The sequence below is a fragment of the Lethenteron reissneri genome, chromosome 16 (genome assembly GCF_015708825.2).
Source record: "Lethenteron reissneri isolate LAM-NWPU_2019-01 chromosome 16, ASM1570882v1, whole genome shotgun sequence".
NCBI lineage: Eukaryota > Metazoa > Chordata > Hyperoartia > Petromyzontiformes > Petromyzontidae > Lethenteron > Lethenteron reissneri.
The window spans coordinates 2,599,698-2,621,043 of record NC_083794.1 but is presented as its reverse complement, the minus strand read 5'-3'; the positions used below and the strand labels follow the sequence as shown (position 1 = coordinate 2,621,043).

Here is a 21,346-nt window from a genome sequence, read left to right as displayed (position 1 = left end):
GCGTTCAGGGCGTTCAGACCTCGACTGGCTTTTGTTTTCTATTTTGGCAGTGGAAATAGCTCTCTTGCAGACTCAGTAATTTTTACTTATTCAACTTATAAGTGAATTCAATAAACAGTTATTTCGTTTAATTGCAGTTTTTGTGGAATGAATTTTAAAAAGTTAACCGAGGGATTACTGTATGTGGTTTTCCACATCAATTTGGAAGGAATGTAATTAAATGTTCATCATGATGCTACAACACATGGCCTCTTTTTTTCAAATAGCATCACGACATCCCGATCGGCCACCACAAAGCAGACGGGGCACAGTATGTATGGTTAATGCACCCGCAATATTAACCAGGGATGCCTGCTGGCGTTGAACCACAAACCTCTGAAACAAGCGGCCTCTGCTTCTCACATTAAATATTATTTGAAAGAAAGCAAACTTTAATGTGGCATTGTTATGCGTCCCTGACCATAAGCCGAGTCCATATTTTCATGCATATTAAAATAATTTATGAATCATGATATTAAAAATGAATGTTGGCATGGAGATAAAAATATGTGAATAGTATCAAGTAATATTTGCTTCCAAAATCCATCAATATATTTTATAAGGGACCAGATTGGGCATGTCAAGATAACTCCACCAGCTGGCTCTCATGTTTGTTTTACATCTGCACAGTGTGAGTTAAAAACCATATGCAATGAATGTTACGAGTAAGATCACAAATTAGAGGAAAAAATACGTCGTCCGTTTGGAAAACATTTTTTAGATTTTTTTTCCCTGAGTCCTAATGCATACCTTGATGCCTAAATGTTACTTTGCATATTTCAATAGCTGTACATGCAAGTTAATAATCAATTATGTTAATTGATGTTGGTTACTCTTAAACTAGTGTAGTGACTGACCTGGAGACACAAGTTCTTAGAGGCAATTATTTTATTAAATCGAGCACCCTTTGCACAATACACACCCTACGCTGGTACACACTCTTCTCTCTCATTTATACACAACTCTACATAAGTTGCTAGCCTATACACAACGCTAGCCGTCTGACACTGATGGTGCTGAACCGAGACAGTGAACTACCATCTAGCAGCACAATATCAGGTGAAGACGAAAGCGACGAAGGCGATGATCTTCAGCAGCACGACGAGATCCAACTCCAAATGACAGCGACAAGGTCCCCTCCTGGTGCACCTTTTATACTGTCAGCGTGGCCTGGCTCCGCCCCGGCCACGCCCCCCTTCTGGAACCTACGAGCGGGTTCTCGATATGTCCCATACGTAACCTTTCCCTTACATCCCTCTCTGCTCTATCACGTGTCCTGCTGTCAGTCAGGGCTGCTGCACGCTGCAGATCCCCTTCCTTGCCAGCAGCCAGCGCTATGCTGCTACGTGACCGATTCTATGTCACTACACGAGCAATAAACATGACCCTTTAAAATGAGACCGGGATGTTATTGATAAAAGGGTTTCTGGGATGCTACCCTGATAGTGATACATTTTAAGATTAGTAACGCTTATTTTTATATGGGATCATTCATAACCTTTGTATCTGACAATCTCGGTGAGCTGGCGCCAACAACATTTGCCCAAGTTCTACAGTCCTTTATATAAAGATCGTTTAAATTTCGATTTAAAGCTTTCGTGACTGCAGGGATTCATTTTCTTGGATCTTTCGGTAAAGTCACGTGACTTTACAGAAAGAACCAAGAAGATCGTTTAAGCCAGGTAATGAGTCTTTGCATGTGGTAGACAACCAGAGCACCCAGAGAAAATCCATGCATGCGAGGGGGCAATATTCATTCCCATACAGCAGGGACAGAGAATGCTGTACTGCATTCTCCTGGAGAGCCAGGGTATGGTACCCCCTCGACACCCAAGACATGTGGGTTTCGCAACATTTGTGTGATCCACCCACCCTAACCTCTGGAGTGCTGGTTTATAGGCGTGCACCACCACTGCCCAGCTATTTTGTACAAGATCAAAATTATTTTTTACTTTGCAAGTCATGGAGGTTCTTTATGGCAACCTGCGAAAGTCATGCATTCTACCAGGTGTCAGTGTGCACGATGCTCTTGGGTATAGGGTGGGCAAGGTTAGGGTGGGTCTGGGAGTAGGGCCACAGTGTCAGAGGTTCCCCACAATTCATGAGCCACTGTTCTGCGAGTGTGATTACGGGCAGCATTTTGCTTCTGTATGTACGCACGTATGTATATTGAACTTCGTTCCCACTGTATGTAGCCAACCGTGCTAATCAGATGTGTTGGACAACAAACTGAACACAAAAACAATTCTAAAGAAATGAGTCCTCAATCGAGATTTTAAAATGTATACATCCAGTAGCTTCCTAATATGGCCTCAGAAGTGCATCTGAAATGCCGTGATGTGGTGACCGTGTTCGATGGCTAGCCAAAAGCCGCTGTGCAAATGGTCGGATTTCGCGTGATGGTTTATGCTGCTTAAAACTAGATGTGTGGTGGGCATTGCAGCACACTCAGCGCAAGTCATTAGGCCGTCCGAGGTGGCAACTAGTAGTAATAAATGCACACATCGGGGTGGGGGGGACATAACAGTGAAGAATTAGCCTGAGCGTTTAGTGTATTTTTAAAGCGTTTTTAACGCGAAAGAAAATGTGCCCCTCACTCCCACCGAAGGCTTGCGACTTGGCAAAGGCGCGTGAGTTGGTATGGTCGTGCACGAGTCATAAGTAAATAAATAAAATGGAAGCGCACACAAATCGCACTAAATCGCTAATTAAACTAATTTAAAGTTGACGGATGTGAAAAAGGAATAGCGCTTGCTGACCGCGGGGCTTACGGCGTGGTACCTGGTTATTTTTTTTTACGGAAACCCCACCGTTGGAGAGCCAAGCGCGCAACCACACACAAACCCACACACGATTTTTGACTATTTAGATAGAAGATGGACCACATATACTTCCATACACAAAAGGCAAAGTCTCCCTATAACTTTGCAGATTGTTGAGCAAAGTATTGTTAGCAAGTATCTATAACGCCAGTATGGCGCATGAGACTGTGGTATGGCCAGCACCATGCATGGTATCTTGGTCTTCCCAATGCTGAAATTTACACATAGCATCAGGTACTCACTAACGCTGAGTTTACCTCGGGAGCACAGACGAGGTTCAGATATCACACCAATTTTGTTAGCCATGTTTTGGGAATCAAACCCAGCTCATCAGGTTTGTAATAGAATTATATATGCTTGACCACTGCTTTCCTTAAAAATATTAAAAAACACTTGTACATGCAAAATAATTTTTATAATGCCCAGATCAACGTTATTTTATTTTTCTTAAATCGCATATATCCATTACCCAGTCTCCAATGTCTCCTGCTATTGCAATGCACTCTCCCAGATAATAGGTTTATTAATTTTGTTCATTCATTTGTAATAATGAGTTGTGCAAAATGACAAACATCGTTTAGGTTACATGTGCCTTGGCCCCAGTCAATTCAACTTGAGGAGAGTTAATGTGAAGACATAATATCCTCTCGTTGCTAGATAGCCTTTGTTCTTTTGTGCTGGGTATTCTTCGACAGAGATGCTGCCGTGGTTTATTTATTGGCGCACTGGACTTACAAACCACTGGTTCACTCTCCCGGCGCGTACATATAAATAATGGGCATGTTTCTTAAATCCCCCACCTCTGTCCACCAAGCAGTATAATGGGTACAATGCAGTCAATTGCCAGGTCGCATGTGATAGGGTAAAGTGTGGGTATTCAATCCTCTTCAAATACGTCTGACCAGGGTGGAAGAATTAGCCAACTCACCCTCTAGAAAAGGACTTCTGCCAGAATGGACAGGGACGTATGTACATAGGTATTTTTACCTTTTTGTACCGTACGTAGCCCACATGCTAATTGGAGGTGCGGGGGAAGGACAACAAATAAACACAAAAATCTATTCTAAACAAATTAGTTTTCAATCTAGATTTAAAAGTGCACAACTCCAGTGGCTTCCTTATATCAGAAGAGCGTTCCAGACGGCCGCAGAAGCGCACCCGAAAGCACGCGATGCAGTGACCGTCTTTGTTCGATGGGTTAGCCAAAAGCCGCTGCCATGAGGATGACCAGAGTTTGTGTGATAATCAATTAACACCACTAATCGGAGGTGTGGGGATGGGGATGTGAGTGAGACATTGCGGCGTTGCACTTTCACTTCTTTATCTTTTTGTTACTTTACAACCCGTACTTGCGCAACAGGTAATCCTCAACAACCCCGGGCGGATCGCAGCTGAGAAGGTGCGCCAAGCCCGCCGGCAGAAGCTTCGCGCCGCCGAAGAAGAGGAGCGAGCACTGCGGAGCGGCGGCGGTGGCGGCAGTGATGCCACGAGACATTCCTATGGCGGCGGCGGAGTGGTCAGCGGGGGCGGCACTTTGGGGCGGCCTTCCCCACGGATAAACGCGGCCACCAACGGCATGGCCACGCCCGGTCACATCAGCATCCTGCAGGTAATGCCGAGCGGTGTCCGTTAAGTTCAATGTTCTTCATTGAAAGGCCCCATCGGCCCCCTGGTGGCCTTTAGTGCGGCCCCTGATGTGCGGCCCCTGACAATACACATGTTAAAACACCCATATCGTCGTGCTCTCAAACCCAATGGGTTCAAATGTGTGGTGGCCCTCACACTGATGTCTCATCGGCGAAAGTTGCTCCCTTCTGAAAATGAGTGAAGAACATTGGTCGAGATTGTTATCCTCCCGCACCTCCGATTAGCACGGTTGGCGACGTACAGTGCAAAAGAAGTTCAGCATGTTTTTATTTTCAATTATAATAGCGTAATAACATGGCAAGCCATCACAAGGGTACTGAACGATAATAGTGCTAAGTGCCACTTTTCTCTGTAGGATGCATAGCTATATGGTACAATGGAAATATTATATATATGAGGAAAGATATACTTCAAAAAGGGGCCATTGCACACAAATTCACCCGTTATTTAAAATGCTTCCTGTTCAGGCAGTGTTGTGCTTTATTTATTAGGGCTTTGCGCTTTACTGCCAATGCAGTATCAGGATTTTTATAATACTAGAGGGAAGTACCTGGTGTTGCCCGGGTCTTAAAAATATTTCAAAACTACTCTTAAAAATCTAACAGCAGTGCGTACTATGGTGGTACCTGCTATGATTACAGCAGTACATACTGTGGTGGTACCTGCTATGATTACAGCAGTGCATACCGACTGTGGTGGTACCTGCTATCACTACATTAGTACATGGTGACTCTATATCAGTATTTATTGACTGTACTGTATAGCACAAAGTACTCGCCTAACAGAGTGGCGTGGTAAGGCATAGTCCCGTGCAGAGCCTCCGGCCTCGCCTAGATTGTCCAGCCGGCCGAGGTGGCACCTTGGCAGGCTGGGGCTGAGCTGCTACCCCTGACCCCCCCGCCCCCCCAGCCACGATCTCCCAGGCCGCTCTGCAGTAATATCTACGGCCTATCGTGGTAGCATCTAGCGACTGTATCATAATAATAACTGCACGCATTGGGGTGGGGGGGACATCACACAGTGAAGAATCAACCTGAGCGTTGTGTATTTTATATCATTTTTAACGTGAAAGAAAATGTCCCCCTCACTCACACCGAAGGCGTGCGACTTGGCATGTGCCGTTCCCCCCACCAAAGGCGCTGAGTTGGTATGGTCGTGCACGCGTCATAAATAAATACATAAAATGGAAGCGCACAATAAATCGCACTAAATCGCTAATTAAACTAATTTAAAGGTGACGGGGCTTACGGCGTGGTACCTGGCTATTTTGTTTGCCGGAAACCTCACCGTTGGAGAGCCAAGCGCGCGACCACACACAAACCCACACACAAACCCACACGTAATTTTTGACTTTATTTTTAATTAATAGAAGATTGTATTACTATGAGGCCTACTTCAGGACATGTTTGCATGCCTCTGGAGCCCATAACATTTTTACAGAGCTTGAGGTGAACACTTAAGTAAGCATAATCCTTTACAAGATGCCTACTGTAAGATAGTAAAAATACCAGTTAGTTATCCAGAAAAACCTCATCGAGTCTCAAGCCTCTTTTTAAAGAGGGTCCTACATTAGAATGTCTCGCCACTACCATTAATGGCTTGTGGGAGGAGGCTGTGCCACCTTCGGATCACTTCAAAGCCCCATGTAGGCTTTCCACTTCTTTGGTACAAACAACTGGGACATACCATGGGAAAAATAATATCTCCCAATACCAGAAGGGAGAACTTCACATAAATGCATTGTCTTAAGTGTTGTATTGTTATACTACTGAAAAAATAGGACTTTTAATATCCCAGGAAAATTGACAGCTAACCCAGGACAGCTGCATCAACAACAGGAATATCATGGGAAAACCAGGCCCCATGCCTACAATACCTAGCAAGCCCTCTAATTGACCTCAGATCAGATTAGAATATGTATTTATACTGGAGTAATCAGATGAGCTATACAGCTCTCTATCACAGATGTCCAGTACAGGCTGGTCAGAACGTTACAATAAGAACCAATACAAAAACATCATACGAGTGAAAAGTATAGTAAATGTAAACAAATCACAAAAAAATATACTAATTAAACTAAACAATTTAATCGTATCATGGAAAGCCTACTGAGCTATTAGCATCTTTTTTATAAGTGACCTGACCACAATGATAGCTCAACAAAATGGCTTATCATGTGAAATTTATAGCACCAAATAATCTAATAATCTAAATGAATGTTTCTAAATGTAGAGGGAAGATCCAGAGGGCCTGGAGAAAAAATCCACGCAACCACGAGGAGAACATGGAAACTCCAAATATACACCAGGTGTCAGGGTCAGGAACGAACTCCTGACCTTCTGCATACCAGGCGAGGAAGATAACATCAGACCACCATGGCACCCCTTCGATAAATACTAAATAAATCGAGTATATAAGTTCAAAATTCATTAGCACACCAATTCACAAGCTTGGGAAAGGCAGTAAAACAACAGCAAAAACAGTCCCAGACCACACCAAGACCACACAGTCCCTCAATAAAATTGTGCATGAAAATGTAGCTATCGATACATTGTTAACAATCAAATTTACAATGAAAATTGTCAAATGTGGCTGTATCCAGCACTAATCTTCTACTGTAGAATATGCTTTTGAAGGAAGATCTACGATGTTATGGGAGGAAACAAGGTTGTACTAACCGGGTTAAATGCTCTTTTGCTTCCACGGCCAGACAAGATTGGGTGAATTTAGAGAGATTTAAAAGTGACAGGTTTAAACGATGTTGATGGTTCGATTGCCTCTACTTCCCATAAGTTTTTGTGAGACATTGCCAAAGTTCGCTGTCTGCTGGAAAAGGGACATTAAAAAAAACTGGCATCGCATTCCAGGAATGTATTTTTTGAGCACTGTCATTCGGTATTTATAAAAAAAATTTAAGTCAGACAGGGGCTCTTTGTGAACACACCCTTTCACGAGAGAAGAAAGAACGTGATTTAACAAAATTACATTTACCAATTAGAAAGGTCACAACGTTGTTATTCTAAGGGTAAATGACAGCATAACATATAAAATATTCACGTGGAAATGTCAAGCCCCTTAAGCAGACCGTGTGTGTGACATTCAATCATGTTATATAATGTAATTAACACAATACCATCCGGGGATATGTTTAATTGAACGAAAACACTGTCTGCGTGGTCCTTGAGACGGGGGCAGACGTGAGTGTCTAATCAGCTGAGCAGCACTCACCCTTAACTTGAACAGACCGTGCCAACTTGTATCCTAAATGATTCAGGCACTGTTGTGCTTATTCATTGAAGTTTCATGCACGCTAATCCGTGACCTGAATGAATCACGTATACATTTCATACGCATAGTTTACAAATGTGTATTTGAATTAACTATATTTCAGGATGAAGATATCTGTTTGCAGATACACATTTCAAACGTTGGTGATTACACCGTTGTTCATGAAGAATCAGACGCACTGGGATTATTGTTAACATCTGATATTTCATTGCACATTTAATGCACGTTTGTTATAAATGTGCCCAGTGCAAAGCCTCTAGTTGTCACCATTTTACAAAGATCCATTTGAGAATGAAAACATATAAATTGAATATATAAAAATTAAAGATGTACACACTTTATGAATGTAGTTGTGATTGTTTGTATACTAATAAACTACATTTAGTAATTAATGTATAACTTACATAAAACATTATACTGGTAGGAACCTCTTGGTTACACCAGCCCACAGGGGATTATTGTATCCGTCCGTCGCTGCATCAAAAAATGGGTAGGGGTTGGGCTGGGTGGAGAGGGGAGGGTGGGGAGGGGCTGAGTTGGGAGGGTGGGGAGGGTGGGACTGGGTGGGGGGTGGGGCTGGGTGGGAGGGGCTGGTCACCTCGTGGTGCCCTTATAAAACTCAACGTTTAACCTACTCACGCCGGCTTGTGCCGGCCCTCACAGTCGGGCATATTTGCGGAATACACCACGCTGCCGTTGACCCTGGGCATTGACCGAGCAACCCAACGTTCCTACCAGCTCCCTCCGCAGGAATGTGTTCTGGTATTGATATTCTGCCGCATACTTTCCACGTTAAATTGGATCATTCAGATATTGTACTAACTGCGGCAGGGCAGAAAATATCAATGTTTCACTGATATGAGTGTTGGCATATAATTAAGGAAGTCAATATCTTACCCTTAAAGATAAATATTTGATCACTTGCACATAAAACATGTGGTTGCCTCTTCAAAAGCATACATATGTAGTGGGTTCCACAGAGGCACACACTCGAACTTGGAGGCAACACGTTTATTTCTTAACACAACGGGTTAACTATATAACCACTTGATGGATAACGATATAGGGTGGTAACCACCACGAGTAACTACATAACCACTCAATGGGATAACTATACAATCGGACCAGGTCAGCTAACACCCTGCCTGGTCCATGATGCCGTGCGCGAAGCCCAAAGACCGAAAACGTAGCCTGCGGATTCCATTCCTAGAGACTGAACAACCACGATCGCTCTCGGGACTCGGCCTTTATGGGCCACGGCATGGCCTGGCTCCGCCCTTGGCCACGCCCCTTTCCATATCCTTCTCCGAGACTCTGGGTCCACATCACGTGTCCCTCTGACCTCCTCTTTGGTCCTAGTTACCACCTTGTCCGGTCACGTGCCCTCTCGGGTTCACCCAGACTGTCATGTCCTCACCCGATTTCTCTCTGTCACCCGAACTATGCCCCCTAGGGGCCCTTCCGTTCCATACTCATTGCAATGCTCGAGAGAGGCTCCACACATACAGTACCGCTCTTCTCTCGGTACTGACGCTACACCACAGTGACTCTCAAGCACGCCTACTCCACATATAAACACATTCCTTCGGAGTGGGCAGGTAGGAGCTTGGTTGGACAGCGCATTCGTGCGATCCGTGTCGTGCAGCGCAAGCTGCGTGGGGCCGCACGTCACGTGGTGCTGAGCCCGCCCGAAGCGCTTTATGAAATACAAATCGAGGGCGTGGCTATGCACGACAGACAGACAAATAATCCCTGGTGGGCAGTGTGGAACTGTTGTTCCTACCTGTAAATAAAATAAAGAATATTTTATGCAAGAATATTTAATATGTACCTGTGTTAAAAAAATATATATTAACAATTGATCACACAACACACATATCTACTTATAGATGGATGATGTGTCATGTTGGATTATTATAAATAAATAAAGTTATCACAACAGTTCCTAAAGACAAAGGTCAACACATTTTTGCAGTAGTCCTGGAAAAGCTATAATGCAGTAGTAAATCATTGTGCAGTCATTCCAGTAAGATGTTTCCATTTTTTCCCATTGATAAACACAGGTAGAACAAATATATAGATTTCTCTCCGTATGTAAATAAATATATAAAACTATTAAATTTTTCGGATTTGTTCACTCAAGCGTGGGGGTTTTAGCGGCTGAGAGGAGGGGCTGTGGGGGGCAGACGTAGAGAGTTGGGGCCACAGCACTCCCTCGTTATTCACGAGGGATACGTTCCGAAGATTTTCGTGAATAGCAAATTTCGCGTAAAATAAATATTGTTGACCTACGAATACCTAGCTTTTGAATGAAATTTCCCGAAGTAAAGAAATACCTAAATAAGTCTTGACTTAAAGCTTTCGTGACTGCAGGAATTCAATTTACTTTGGGTCTTTCGATAAAGTCACGTAGATAGGTTTTTGTTATTTTCTTTGAACCTATCTACGTGACTTTACGGAAAGACCCAAAGAATACATAAATAAGCTAATAAATACATCAGAATTATCAACACGCAAAACAATTGTTATAATACAATTACATATTAAAATATTAAATAACAATTTATAAATTAACTTAGCTTAAATTAACACGATGATGTTGCGCCATGAGCATACGAAAAACAGTCAACATTTCTGTGATAAACGGATCGAAGTTTAGCGAGTACACACACGTGAGAAAAACTGAGGGAGACAAACTGTCATGGCGGAGGATGCCGTGTTGTGGGATGTGCGTGTTATCATCCGCACATAGAGACAGAAGCTTCGAAAGCTTCAAGAAGTTATCTCTCTATATCTCTCTTATCTCTTTATCTCATCACTTTTGCATCACTTTCTCTGCCATCGCTTGATCTCACCACTTTAGCTCATAACTTTCTCTCTCATCACTTTATCCTTCATCACGTTATCTCATGACTTCATCTCATCACTTATATGATCACTTTATTTCTCATCACTCTCTTTCTCTCGATGCAGTCGTGTAGATTTCCGGATGCGATTCGCGGATAGCCAAAATCGCGGACATCAAGTTCGTGAATAAAGAGGGAATACTCTTTTTAAAGAGCAAAGTTTGGGAGGTGAGCTTGTGAATGCGAGGGCTGCCCACAGTTATTTAAAAATATAAATATAAGGACACTGTCTCCTTCAGGTATCTGTAACTCAACATATAAAGTATTTCGTATGCAGCTCATCAGCTCAACGACCCTCAGGGAGTGCATCATTTCAGCAGCATTGGGATGACGTTTTGTGTAAGAAATACTTAAAAATGTATGGAGAGACAGATATATGAAGGAGACATTGTGTCCTTATCTATTTATAGATATTCTCCACTAGGGTGCCCATTATCATATTGTGTTTTATATATGTATATCACGTTTGTTTATGTGTTCACCAGTCATGCCCAACATCATTAGTAAATATCGGATATTGAGAGACAAAGATAGCGGGGCATTGTGCTGCTCACACAACCCTGTGTGCTTAATGATTTTTTTAAACGTTATTCTCAAGATATATCAATTCAGGAACTACACGTTTTAAACGAGATAACATACATTTTCATTGAGTTGTGACTAAAAACACCTTGCCAACTGTGACACGTGCAAACTTGCAAATCAAATGTTTTATTCTTACAAGTCAATATACCTTTAAATGACAGATTCTTTCAGTACTCCAGGTCTGTTTGTTTATACAGTATATATCTACTGCATTCAAAGCATTCAGGGTCAAACATATCCCTTCAACAGATGGATGGATTAAAACATGTATCTGGAAGCATCTCCAGAGACATGTCAGCAGTGTGACACCAGAAACAATACAATAACATCACATATTCAGAAGGGAAGTGAAATAGGCAGGAGAGAGCGTGTAAGAGGGTTGGGGCACGTAATCATTAATTAGTTAACAATTTAGACGTTTAATCAGTGTCGGAGAAACAAAACAAAAAAGGAACCAGTTGCTAAATACGTTCCTTCGGAGTGGGCAGGTAGGAACTTGGTTGGACAGCGCATTCGTGCGATCCGTGTCATGCGGCTCAAGCTGTGTGGGGCGACGCGTCATGTGGTGCTGAGCCCGCCCGAAGCGCTCTATGAAATACAAATAGAGGGCGTGGCTATGCACGACAGACAGACAAATAATCCCTGGTGGGCAGTGTGGAACTGTTGTTCCTACCTGTAAAAGAGTAATTTAAATGAGGGCCCTCTGTCACTTGTCATCAACTGTGTGGGATTTTAAAAATGGTCACGCTTTGCTTTCGGCATATACCATACTAGCGGGAAGTACCCGGCATTGCCCGGGGGAAAATATATTTAAAACTTCTAAAACTTAAAAACATAACATATACAAATGAAAATAAAACTGTAATGATTACCTCATTTATTAAAATGTAAATAAAACCCAACGCGCGGTGGGAAAAAAAAAACGTATGCTCGTGCGCCAAGATTCGATTCTTTAAATCGCGCAAAGGAGCTCGAAGGTTGTAGATTTCTTTAGAATCGGCCTATTCCCGTTTAATCGATACCACAAACGCTCACCAGATATCGATTCTCGCCAGTCCTGTTTGTTGCATGTCGGGAAGTATGCTAAACATTTTGAACAGACACATATTCAAAAATTTCCCTTATATATATTACAAGTACCACATTCCCCTAATCGTAAGATGAAAATTTGCCCCTGACTTTGAAAGCAATATGTATGTTGAAATTATTTCGCACCATACGTAGCCAACCGTGCTAATATGGATGATTTTCAAGGTTCAGTATAATCTGGCAGGCGTTTTGTGTGCACGTGCGCACGTGAACAGATTTGTGTAACTTTATTGACACATATTTTGGGTTGGGGAGGGTTAGTTTCTGGGAGGTCTTTAACCCTGGAGGATAGGGTAACACATTGGAAAAAGTTGCAAAAAACACAAATGTCAAGAAGTGATGAAGGCCAATATCACTGATGGCATTATGCCTCACCATGTAATGCTAACCCCTTAATGTCTACTCTTATAGTACCTGACATTGTGTCACTGGCATCTGGGTGCTGCTCCAATTCTTGTATGGGAAAACTGCGCTCAGTTTCCAGTAACCTACTCATCGCACAGGTCCTCTTTTCCAATTACAGCAGCAACAGTTTCTTGATATTGTATAGTCCAAGCTTTCAACATGTGTATTTACTTTTTCCTGCCAGATAGGATTCCTAGAATCATATAAAAAAGTGGTAAAGTTGCAACCCTTCAACCTCCCAGTGGTCGCTTGGATTTTTCTCCAGGTCCGGTTTTTCCCTCCAAATGTTGAATCAACGTGCTTTTAGAGCACATCTCCACATGGAGATAATCCACTTCGTTGAGCTATAATTACACGCTTTTATTTAACTAACTTCGTCTGTATCCTCAAAAATAAATCTTGTAACTCAATTTGTACACACTTCCCAATGTGTTATCGACTGCAAACTTCGTATAGGTATGTCATACTGATGACAACACGATATTCTATCATACAAAAATCCAAAAAAAATATTTTTCTACTTTTTACACTCTTTTATTTAACTTACTGTATGTGTTGTCGTATCCAAAAATATTGTAACTCAATTTCAACCGTATTCCCAATGTCGTATCGACTGCAAACTTCGTATAGCTATGTCATACTGATGACAACACGTTATTCTATCATAAAAATCCAAAACATATTTTAAAACTTTTTACAGGCTTTTATTTAACTTACTGTATGTGTTGTATCTAAAAATCTTGTAACTCAATTTCAACAGTATTCCCAATGTCGTATCGACTGAAAACTTCGTATAGCTATGTCATACTGATGACAATACTATATTCTATCATTAAAAATAAAATATATATATATTTTTTAAACAATCTTTTTAACGGCTCTAATTGTCCACGCTCAATGACGTTGCCTGTAAATCATCACGGTCCCTTACGTCATGGCAAGCCTCGGGTAGCCACGCCCAGGGGCGGGGGATGTGGAAGGAGGGGAGGGGCGATGGGGGAAGGGGGCAGGGTGAGGGGCAGCTCGGACAGTACATTTCATTAAAGCGTGTTTAAAAAAAAGTAGTTTTAAATATTTTATTTGTGACCAGGTTGCTTCTGAAAAAGAGCTGTTTAGCTCAGTGGGCCTTACCTGGTAAAATAAAAATCGTTTCGTATTAAATGCAGGCTGTAGGGTTCACACACTATTGTGAGCTCTAAAGGGCCCCTCTGGAAGATATTTTCGCCTGCTCTTTCATGCTTGCCAGACGTTTTGGGAGATGTGGAAGTACCCACACTTACTCCGCCACACACGCGACCTGCCAGTCGACTAACTGTGGTGCAACCATTAATATACTGTTGGGTGAACAGAGTCAAGGGGAATTTTCCAAAAAATGTGCCTGTTGTATCAGCTGCCATGCAAGATTGTAAGTGCATTATGCTATCCATTACATGGCAGCAGCTACCCATCTGTATGTATCAGATGCATATTTCAGAGTTGCTTTGTTCAGGCAAACGATCCATACAGTAAAACTGCTTTTTGAATAATTTCTTTAGAACTGCTTTTTGTGTTTAGTTTGTCATCCTACACCTCCACCCCCGATTAGCACGGTTGGCTACGTACGGTGAGAAATAAGTTCGACATACATACAACACATTACTTTCGGCTCAAAAACCCATTTCTTAACGACAGAGTTGACCTCTTCATCTGTGTTTATATAAGTTGATCTCATTCTGATTCAGTCCACCCATTCTGTGTTTATTTTAGTCAAAATGCTGTAAATCAGCACATTCAGAAATTATTGGGGGTATTAGTTTGGCCTGTCATTATGTCTACTTTTATCAGTGGGCCTGAATTATGTGCAAATAGAAAGCACCTTTTTGCTGACTTTAATTGGAAATTCTTCATTTTATCAGAAAATAGCAAAACTTTGTGGAAAAAGCATTTTTGCCAACACATGGATTAGACCTAACATCATTCGGTTTGTCTCTATCTCGTATGCGATTATAATTATGTACAAAGTCATTTTACTTTTGATCAAGAGGTTGAAAATGAATTTGCGAAAATAGTTGTATCCAGTTTAACAACACCAGATATCCTGAAATTCAATCATAGACAACCATGCTAATCGGAGGTGTGAGAAATGGTGAAATATCATTATCGCTTAATTTTTACTCTGGGCCTCCCACACACTACATTTAGAGGTGCCCAGTAGCAGGGGACCCGATGTCACAGCTGTCCCTGTGTAGCGCAAGGACAACAAAACAGCAAGTGGGGGGGGGGGGGGTCGATGTTACCATTTGGCTTCCCAATTAAGTAATTGGAAGTAACTGATTAAATCTGGACCATGGCACACCTGGCCTACTCCTTTTATAATGTCACCAGATCATTGACGTAGACTGTGAAGGAGATGGCATGTGTTTTATGGTTAACACCCACCCACGGAATTTACCAGAGTGGCCGCTGGGTTTGACCTGAGAACCTCTGCAAGTGGCAAACACACTTTTGTTGGTCCACGTCACCATCCATGGCTATTGATGATCATTGCTGAATCCGAGACAACATGTGAACACTTGGCTCATCATTGGTGGAGCCATCGCTGATGGATGCACCTGTTAATTCGGGATGTGAATCTAATCATGGACTGAATGTGAGGAACCCTCTGGGTGATTGTCCATTGCAAAAAAAGCATAGCTGAAAGAGCACTTAAAACATGTTTCAATGCAGTAATGAAATCAATTGTCGCCAACAATGTGGAATATTATCTGTTACATTGATATCCAGTGATAGAGTGCACATGTTGTATTCGTGAATTGTGCATTTAATTAACTTTGAATGAATGAATAAATGAACACCTTTGCTAAAAGCAGATAAGAACTTTTTTAAGGCAGTGTATTTGTTGTGTCTATGTATATATGTATGTTGAACTTTCGCATCATACATCTAGGAAAGTCACTAAAAGGTAATATCTGAGGGTGCTGGGCACTCCAGGAACCTCAAGCATCCCCTTGTCAGTGGCGGGAATTGTACATACATCAGGCCAGTGACATGAAACAATGTACCAGAGGCAACTGAATATATACGTGTATATATCTTCCTTTTGGGACTGGGTTATTGCTAAATGCATTGGGTTTTTCTGTTATTTGTGCTTGTGTGCCACTGCTTATTTGTGCTTGTGTGCCACTGCCACCACGGTATGACATGACATATTTGTTTATATAATACTGGTTGTAAAGGCTGCCTGGGTCTGCAAAATATCCGTCTGGTTTTTTTTTACTTTTTCACGATCAGGTTGAGGAGGTTCAACCACAACGCACGGGCTTGTAAATCCGCCACCCTTATAGCAAAAGGTGATGGGCACAAGGAAAACTGCCTCCCAGGTTGCCCAAGCCCATGGGCTCGAATGGGGGGATAACAGAGTCAATCATTGCATCAAAGGGAGGTTCCAGGGGCAGCACGGCTGCCTAACTTGAGGCCTCGAGGGCAGGACCCCGCACATGAAACAATATACCGGAGGCAGCTTCGTCGAAGGGACTCCCTGCTCCCCCCCCCCCCTCGGTGAAAAGCCGTTTGATGGTGGCCAGGAAATGTTTGATTATGACCGCCATGATGCCCTTCCCACAATGTTTACGCCATAAATTCGAGAAGTAGATGAGCAGACCTGATGGGCAATGCTCCTGTTCTGAGGGGCCATCTTACTCTGGATACTACGCTGGTATATGCCTCTCTCAAAAGATGGAAATGGAAAAAAGTTACGTCAAGAAATGACTGAAAACATGTATCTTTAGGAGACAACACTATGAATATAATAACCACACTTGTGTAATAAATGACTCTGCATTAATGTTGCGTCCATAATATAAAGGAACGTCTCAGAGCGCAGTTAAGTTTTTGGCCAAGGGGGTCCCTTAATTGGAGCTTAGGGGACCCCTAAATCCAGCACAAAAGGTGACTCAGCACCAGCTTTCAAGGGGGCTTTGGTCTGTCAGTAAGAGGCAATGATTGCTATGTCTAATTTCAATTGAGTAATTTGTAATAATTATTTGAATTTGGCAAATTTGGACCATATAAATATACTTTCATTAAGCACTGGTCAAATTAGAGATGATGATGAAAATTATAATGTAAATAAATACCTATCTCTTCATAGTAAGACAAGTTAAGATCTCCTTATACACCCCTTTACACTTATTATACAGGAACAATTGTATATAAACTGGACAGTATACAATTTGCAGATGCTTTAGCATGACTATCTTTTCCATGTACCTACGTAAACACTTTGCCACATTTCAAAGTCACCCCTTAAGTTTCCATTTTAAAAGCGCTGACAATATGCATTCTCAAGTGCAGCTCATATTTTTACGTGTGTTGTGCAGTAGAACCACGCGGAGACGAGGAATACTATTGGGGCTGTTGCTGTTTATTAAACCACTGTTACACTCGATACTCTACGCTCACACCAGTGGTAGGTTCTCTCTATCTCGGTCCTTTACCCCGGACACTGAATACTATTTGGGTCCTGCCCTCGGCTGTCCTTTGGGGCTCTCTCAATCGTCTACCGGAGCGGGGGTTCAGCCAACACCGCTTCCACCATGAGGAGAGAGAGACCCTCTCCTAGTCGACCCTTACTGAATACTCGGGACCCTACCCTCGGCTATCCCCTTGGCTCTCCCACTCGTCTGCCTGGAGCGGGGGTTCAGCCAACACCGCTCCGCGAAGAGGAGGGAGAAACTCCCTGCAACCGATCTTTACTCTGGCTCCCCACAACGACCCCGCCTCCATCACGAGGTCCCCCTTTAGAACCCCTCGGGCAGATCCTCCGACCAGCTGGGACCCGCCTTTGTTCCCGAAGGTACCTCTTACACCACCCGTGACATTACGTCATCCTTGACTCCCAACCCGCTCGCACCTCCTTCTGTTCACCCCCTTATGGTTACTCACAATATTCCTCTACACGTTCAATATCCTCTTTAAAATGTGCGGTGTGCGTCCTGTGCATGCTCGTGAAGAGTCTTAATGACAACACAGTTTAAAATCTACAATACATAATATCGCTAATGCATTCATTGGTGGCAGATATGAGTGGGAAGATTCTGAAAGCCTTTCCCTTGGACTGTCACTTTCTTTTCATGGGACATTTCATTAGCAGAGCCATGAATACAACCAAATAAGTCTTTCATTTTTTTTTATCTTACAATCATGTGGCCAAAAATAAGTCCACACTTGTTTTATGTTTGTACCTCTAGTAAGGTATATTTATACAAAATATATCCACGTGAGTAATATCATGGTTGGAGATAAATGGAAGGCATGATCGCTGTCTTGTGTGAGAAATAATTTCGCACATGAGAGATGTATTGACCTGTGTTATATACAAAGTATAGAGCAATCTATGTTTATAGACTGAGTTTAGTATACAATGAGTATTTGATGATTAAAGTTGCTCAAGGCAATCCGTTTATGAAAAGCAGGAAAAAAAGTCTTCACATTAATGAAGGTCAAGTGATTTCCTGCTCTAATCAGCATCGAGACATTGCTCATCTCCTAACTACAGCCCTAAGCCAGTGATGGAAATTCCACTTTTCTATCACAGGGGAGAGTATATCCATCGGATAACCACTGTTGACGTCTCTTTGAAATTATACTATTTTTTAATTGACCACAGAAGGACGATGGGCTGAGTTAACCCCCAACCAGGGTTTGAACTCTTCTAATTGCGAGCTGTTCGCTCTGCTACCCAACCACCAGCGTTAATACAAAATACATGTCCTAAAATATTGAAATTATTGGTTGAATGAAAGTTTGACATGCAGTGGCTATAAGTTATGATTGAATTAAATTTGGAAACTTTGCAATAAAGATTTAAATTACAGTGACTCGAATGCAGTGTCAGGGTTATTACAGATCATTAAATAAATACTGGCCGTAATTTTGCAGCTTTCTTTATTCAGTTTTTCTTGCATGTTCCATGTTTGTTATTATTACCTTACTGAGAGAATCTGAGATGGTTAATATAGTCTCCATTCATACTCATGCCTTGATTTTTCCACTCCAATATTTGGGAAACATCTTCCTAATGTTACTGTGAATAACGTTGATGAAAGTGTGTATCCTCATCTCTAGAATATTTATCTTGGTACTTTAACATACATTCTTAGTGTAGTTATATTTTCGTAAATGTTTTTTTTACACATATTACGACTTGGTTTGTGTCCCTAGCACGAGAAAAATTGGTTGGTGGGACTGGCAGGGCTTGCAATGGAATGTGTTGTGTAATCATTTCAGGAGAGTGCTCAGCAACACGCATTAAGAGTATGCAATATGTGTATTTTCACTGGACACCATTGCAATTCCTTCGGAACTGGTATTCTGCAAAATATTCTTAGTTCTTTCGGTAAAGTGACGTAGGTAAAAAATGAAATTAAAATTAATAAAAAATAAAATAAAAATCACGACGTTTCGGAGGCAACACAAGTCTCTGTCATCAGGTGGGACCGTCACAGCCAGATTTGCTGTATCAAGTGAGGCAGGAATTCAAGATGTAAGCCCTTAAATACAAGTTGAGGGGGGAGGAGAGGGGGGGGGAGCTTATCAGAATGTGGTAGCCAATGAATGGAACGTATCGGGACGGGGGGGGGCGGGGCTAAAAGAAGGCACGGAGTGATCGTAGGCGACGTGGACGTGTTTGTGCGCAAGTAACTATTGTTGCATATGCTAACGTATTGGACGAGGAAGGGGGGGGGGAGCCTAAAAGAGAGCGTGTTGGTACACATGATAGAAAAGAACGAAAATGCCCATGTTTATACCAGTGTTGGCTGACAATAAAGAGAGTACTGTTAAACACTGGGGATGTTAACACTCGGTAAAGTAAAATAGTGCCTGTAAGATAAAATGGTCCATAAATGTGTAGTTAAATCTTTTTTTACATGGTTAATAACATCTTTTCAATGATTACTAAGTTTGTACCCATCATCACGGTTGAAATTATGTCGGTGTTTGTATATCTGAATGGCTTCGTGTACAAACCTTTGATGGTAGCCAGAGGGTTTGCAGAGCACCTTAGTCTCGGAAAAAACAATATCATGAGAGCCCACCGCGTTGTAGCAATGATCGGCAACGGCGGAAGACTTAATTTGCTGTGTTTCAAATCCGACTTGTGCTCGTGGACACGATCAGAGACATGACGTTTCGTTTCCCCAATGTAACAGTCACCACAGCTGCAACTCAGTTTATAGACTCCAGGGTATTGCGAGTCAGGGATGACATCCTTCACAGATGGAATTAGATCACGGATTTTATGTACTGTACTGAATCGGACTTGGATCTTATGTTTGTTTAGAATTTTGGAGATCTTTTTGGTCACGCCTGCTATGTATGGCAACGTGATAGTTTTGATCGGAGTTTCAATTGGTTGTTTCTGTACATCGGGCCCTCAGGATGAACGGATATTCTGAACGCACCATCCGCCAAGCTGTTTCTCCCACCATACAGAAACAACCAATTGAAACTCCGATCAAAACTATCACGTTGCCATACATAGCAGGCGTTACCAAAAAGATCTCCAAAATTCTAAACAAACATAAGATCCAAGTCCGATTCAGTACAGTACATAAAATCTGTGATCTAATTCCATCTGTGAAGGATGTCATCCCTGACTTGCAATATCCTGGAGTCTATAAACTGAGTTGCAGCTGTGGTGACTGTTACATTGGGGAAACGAAACGTCATGTCTCTGATCGTGTCCGTGAGCACAAGTCGGATTTGAAACACGGCAAAATTGAGTCTTCCGCCGTTGCCGATCATTGCTACAACGCGTTGGGCTCTCATGATATTGTTTTTTCCGAGACTAAGGTGCTCTGCAAACCCTCTGGCTACCATCAAAGGTTTGTACACGAAGCCATTCAGATATACAAACACCGACATAATTCCGACCGTGATGATGGGTACAAACTTAGTAATCATTGGAAAGATGTTATTATTTCGATTTAAAGCTTTCGTGACTGCAGGGATTCATCTTCTTGGTTCTTTCGGTAAAGTCACGTAGAAGGGAAGTAATAAAATAATAAAAATAAAACATAATAAAATTATTCTCACGACGTTTCGGCCACAACGCAAGCAGCCGTCCTCAGGTGAAAACCAGGTCCGTCGAGGCGACAGAGTCTGAATGAAACAGCACACGAGCTTGGAGCATATATATAAGCTGGGCGCCTTGACAAAAGAATTTGCATATCAAGAGGAATTTAGCATATTTATGGGAAATGCAGGAATGTGATTAGTACTACATATGCATGTGCATTATGCAGGATTAACAGCATCAAAGGGAGCTGCAGTTGCTGCTGCTGCTGCAGTTGCTGCTGCTGCTGCAGTTGCTGCTGCTACTGCAGTTGCTGATGCTGCTGCAGTTGCTGCTGCTGCAGTTGCTGCTGCTGCTGCAGTTGCTGCTGCTGCTGCAGTTGCTGCTGCTGCAGTTGCTGCTGCTGCAGTTTCTGCTGCTGCTGCAGTTTCTGCTGCTGCTGCTGCTGCAGTTGCTGCTGCTGCAGTTGCTGCCTTATCCATTTTAATATAACACTATGTATTATTCTA

The 21,346-nt window shown here is 42.3% G+C and overlaps 1 protein-coding gene across 2 annotated transcripts in view; it reads left to right on the top strand.

Annotated features, from left to right (window-relative positions):
• The window catches only part of GLRB (glycine receptor beta), a 186,260-nt gene that overhangs the window by 143,705 nt on the left and 21,209 nt on the right, over positions 1 to 21,346 (top strand). The window contains exon 11 of one of the 2 annotated variants that reach the window (XR_009755190.1): positions 4,222 to 4,352. Coding sequence is in view for 1 of the 2 variants with exons in the window: in XM_061552206.1 (XP_061408190.1) it covers positions 4,222 to 4,470 (249 nt within the window). In the remaining variant the exon portion in view is untranslated. Of the gene's footprint in view, positions 1 to 4,221; positions 4,471 to 21,346 lie in introns of those variants that run through there. The other variant, XM_061552206.1, reaches the window with a different exon arrangement.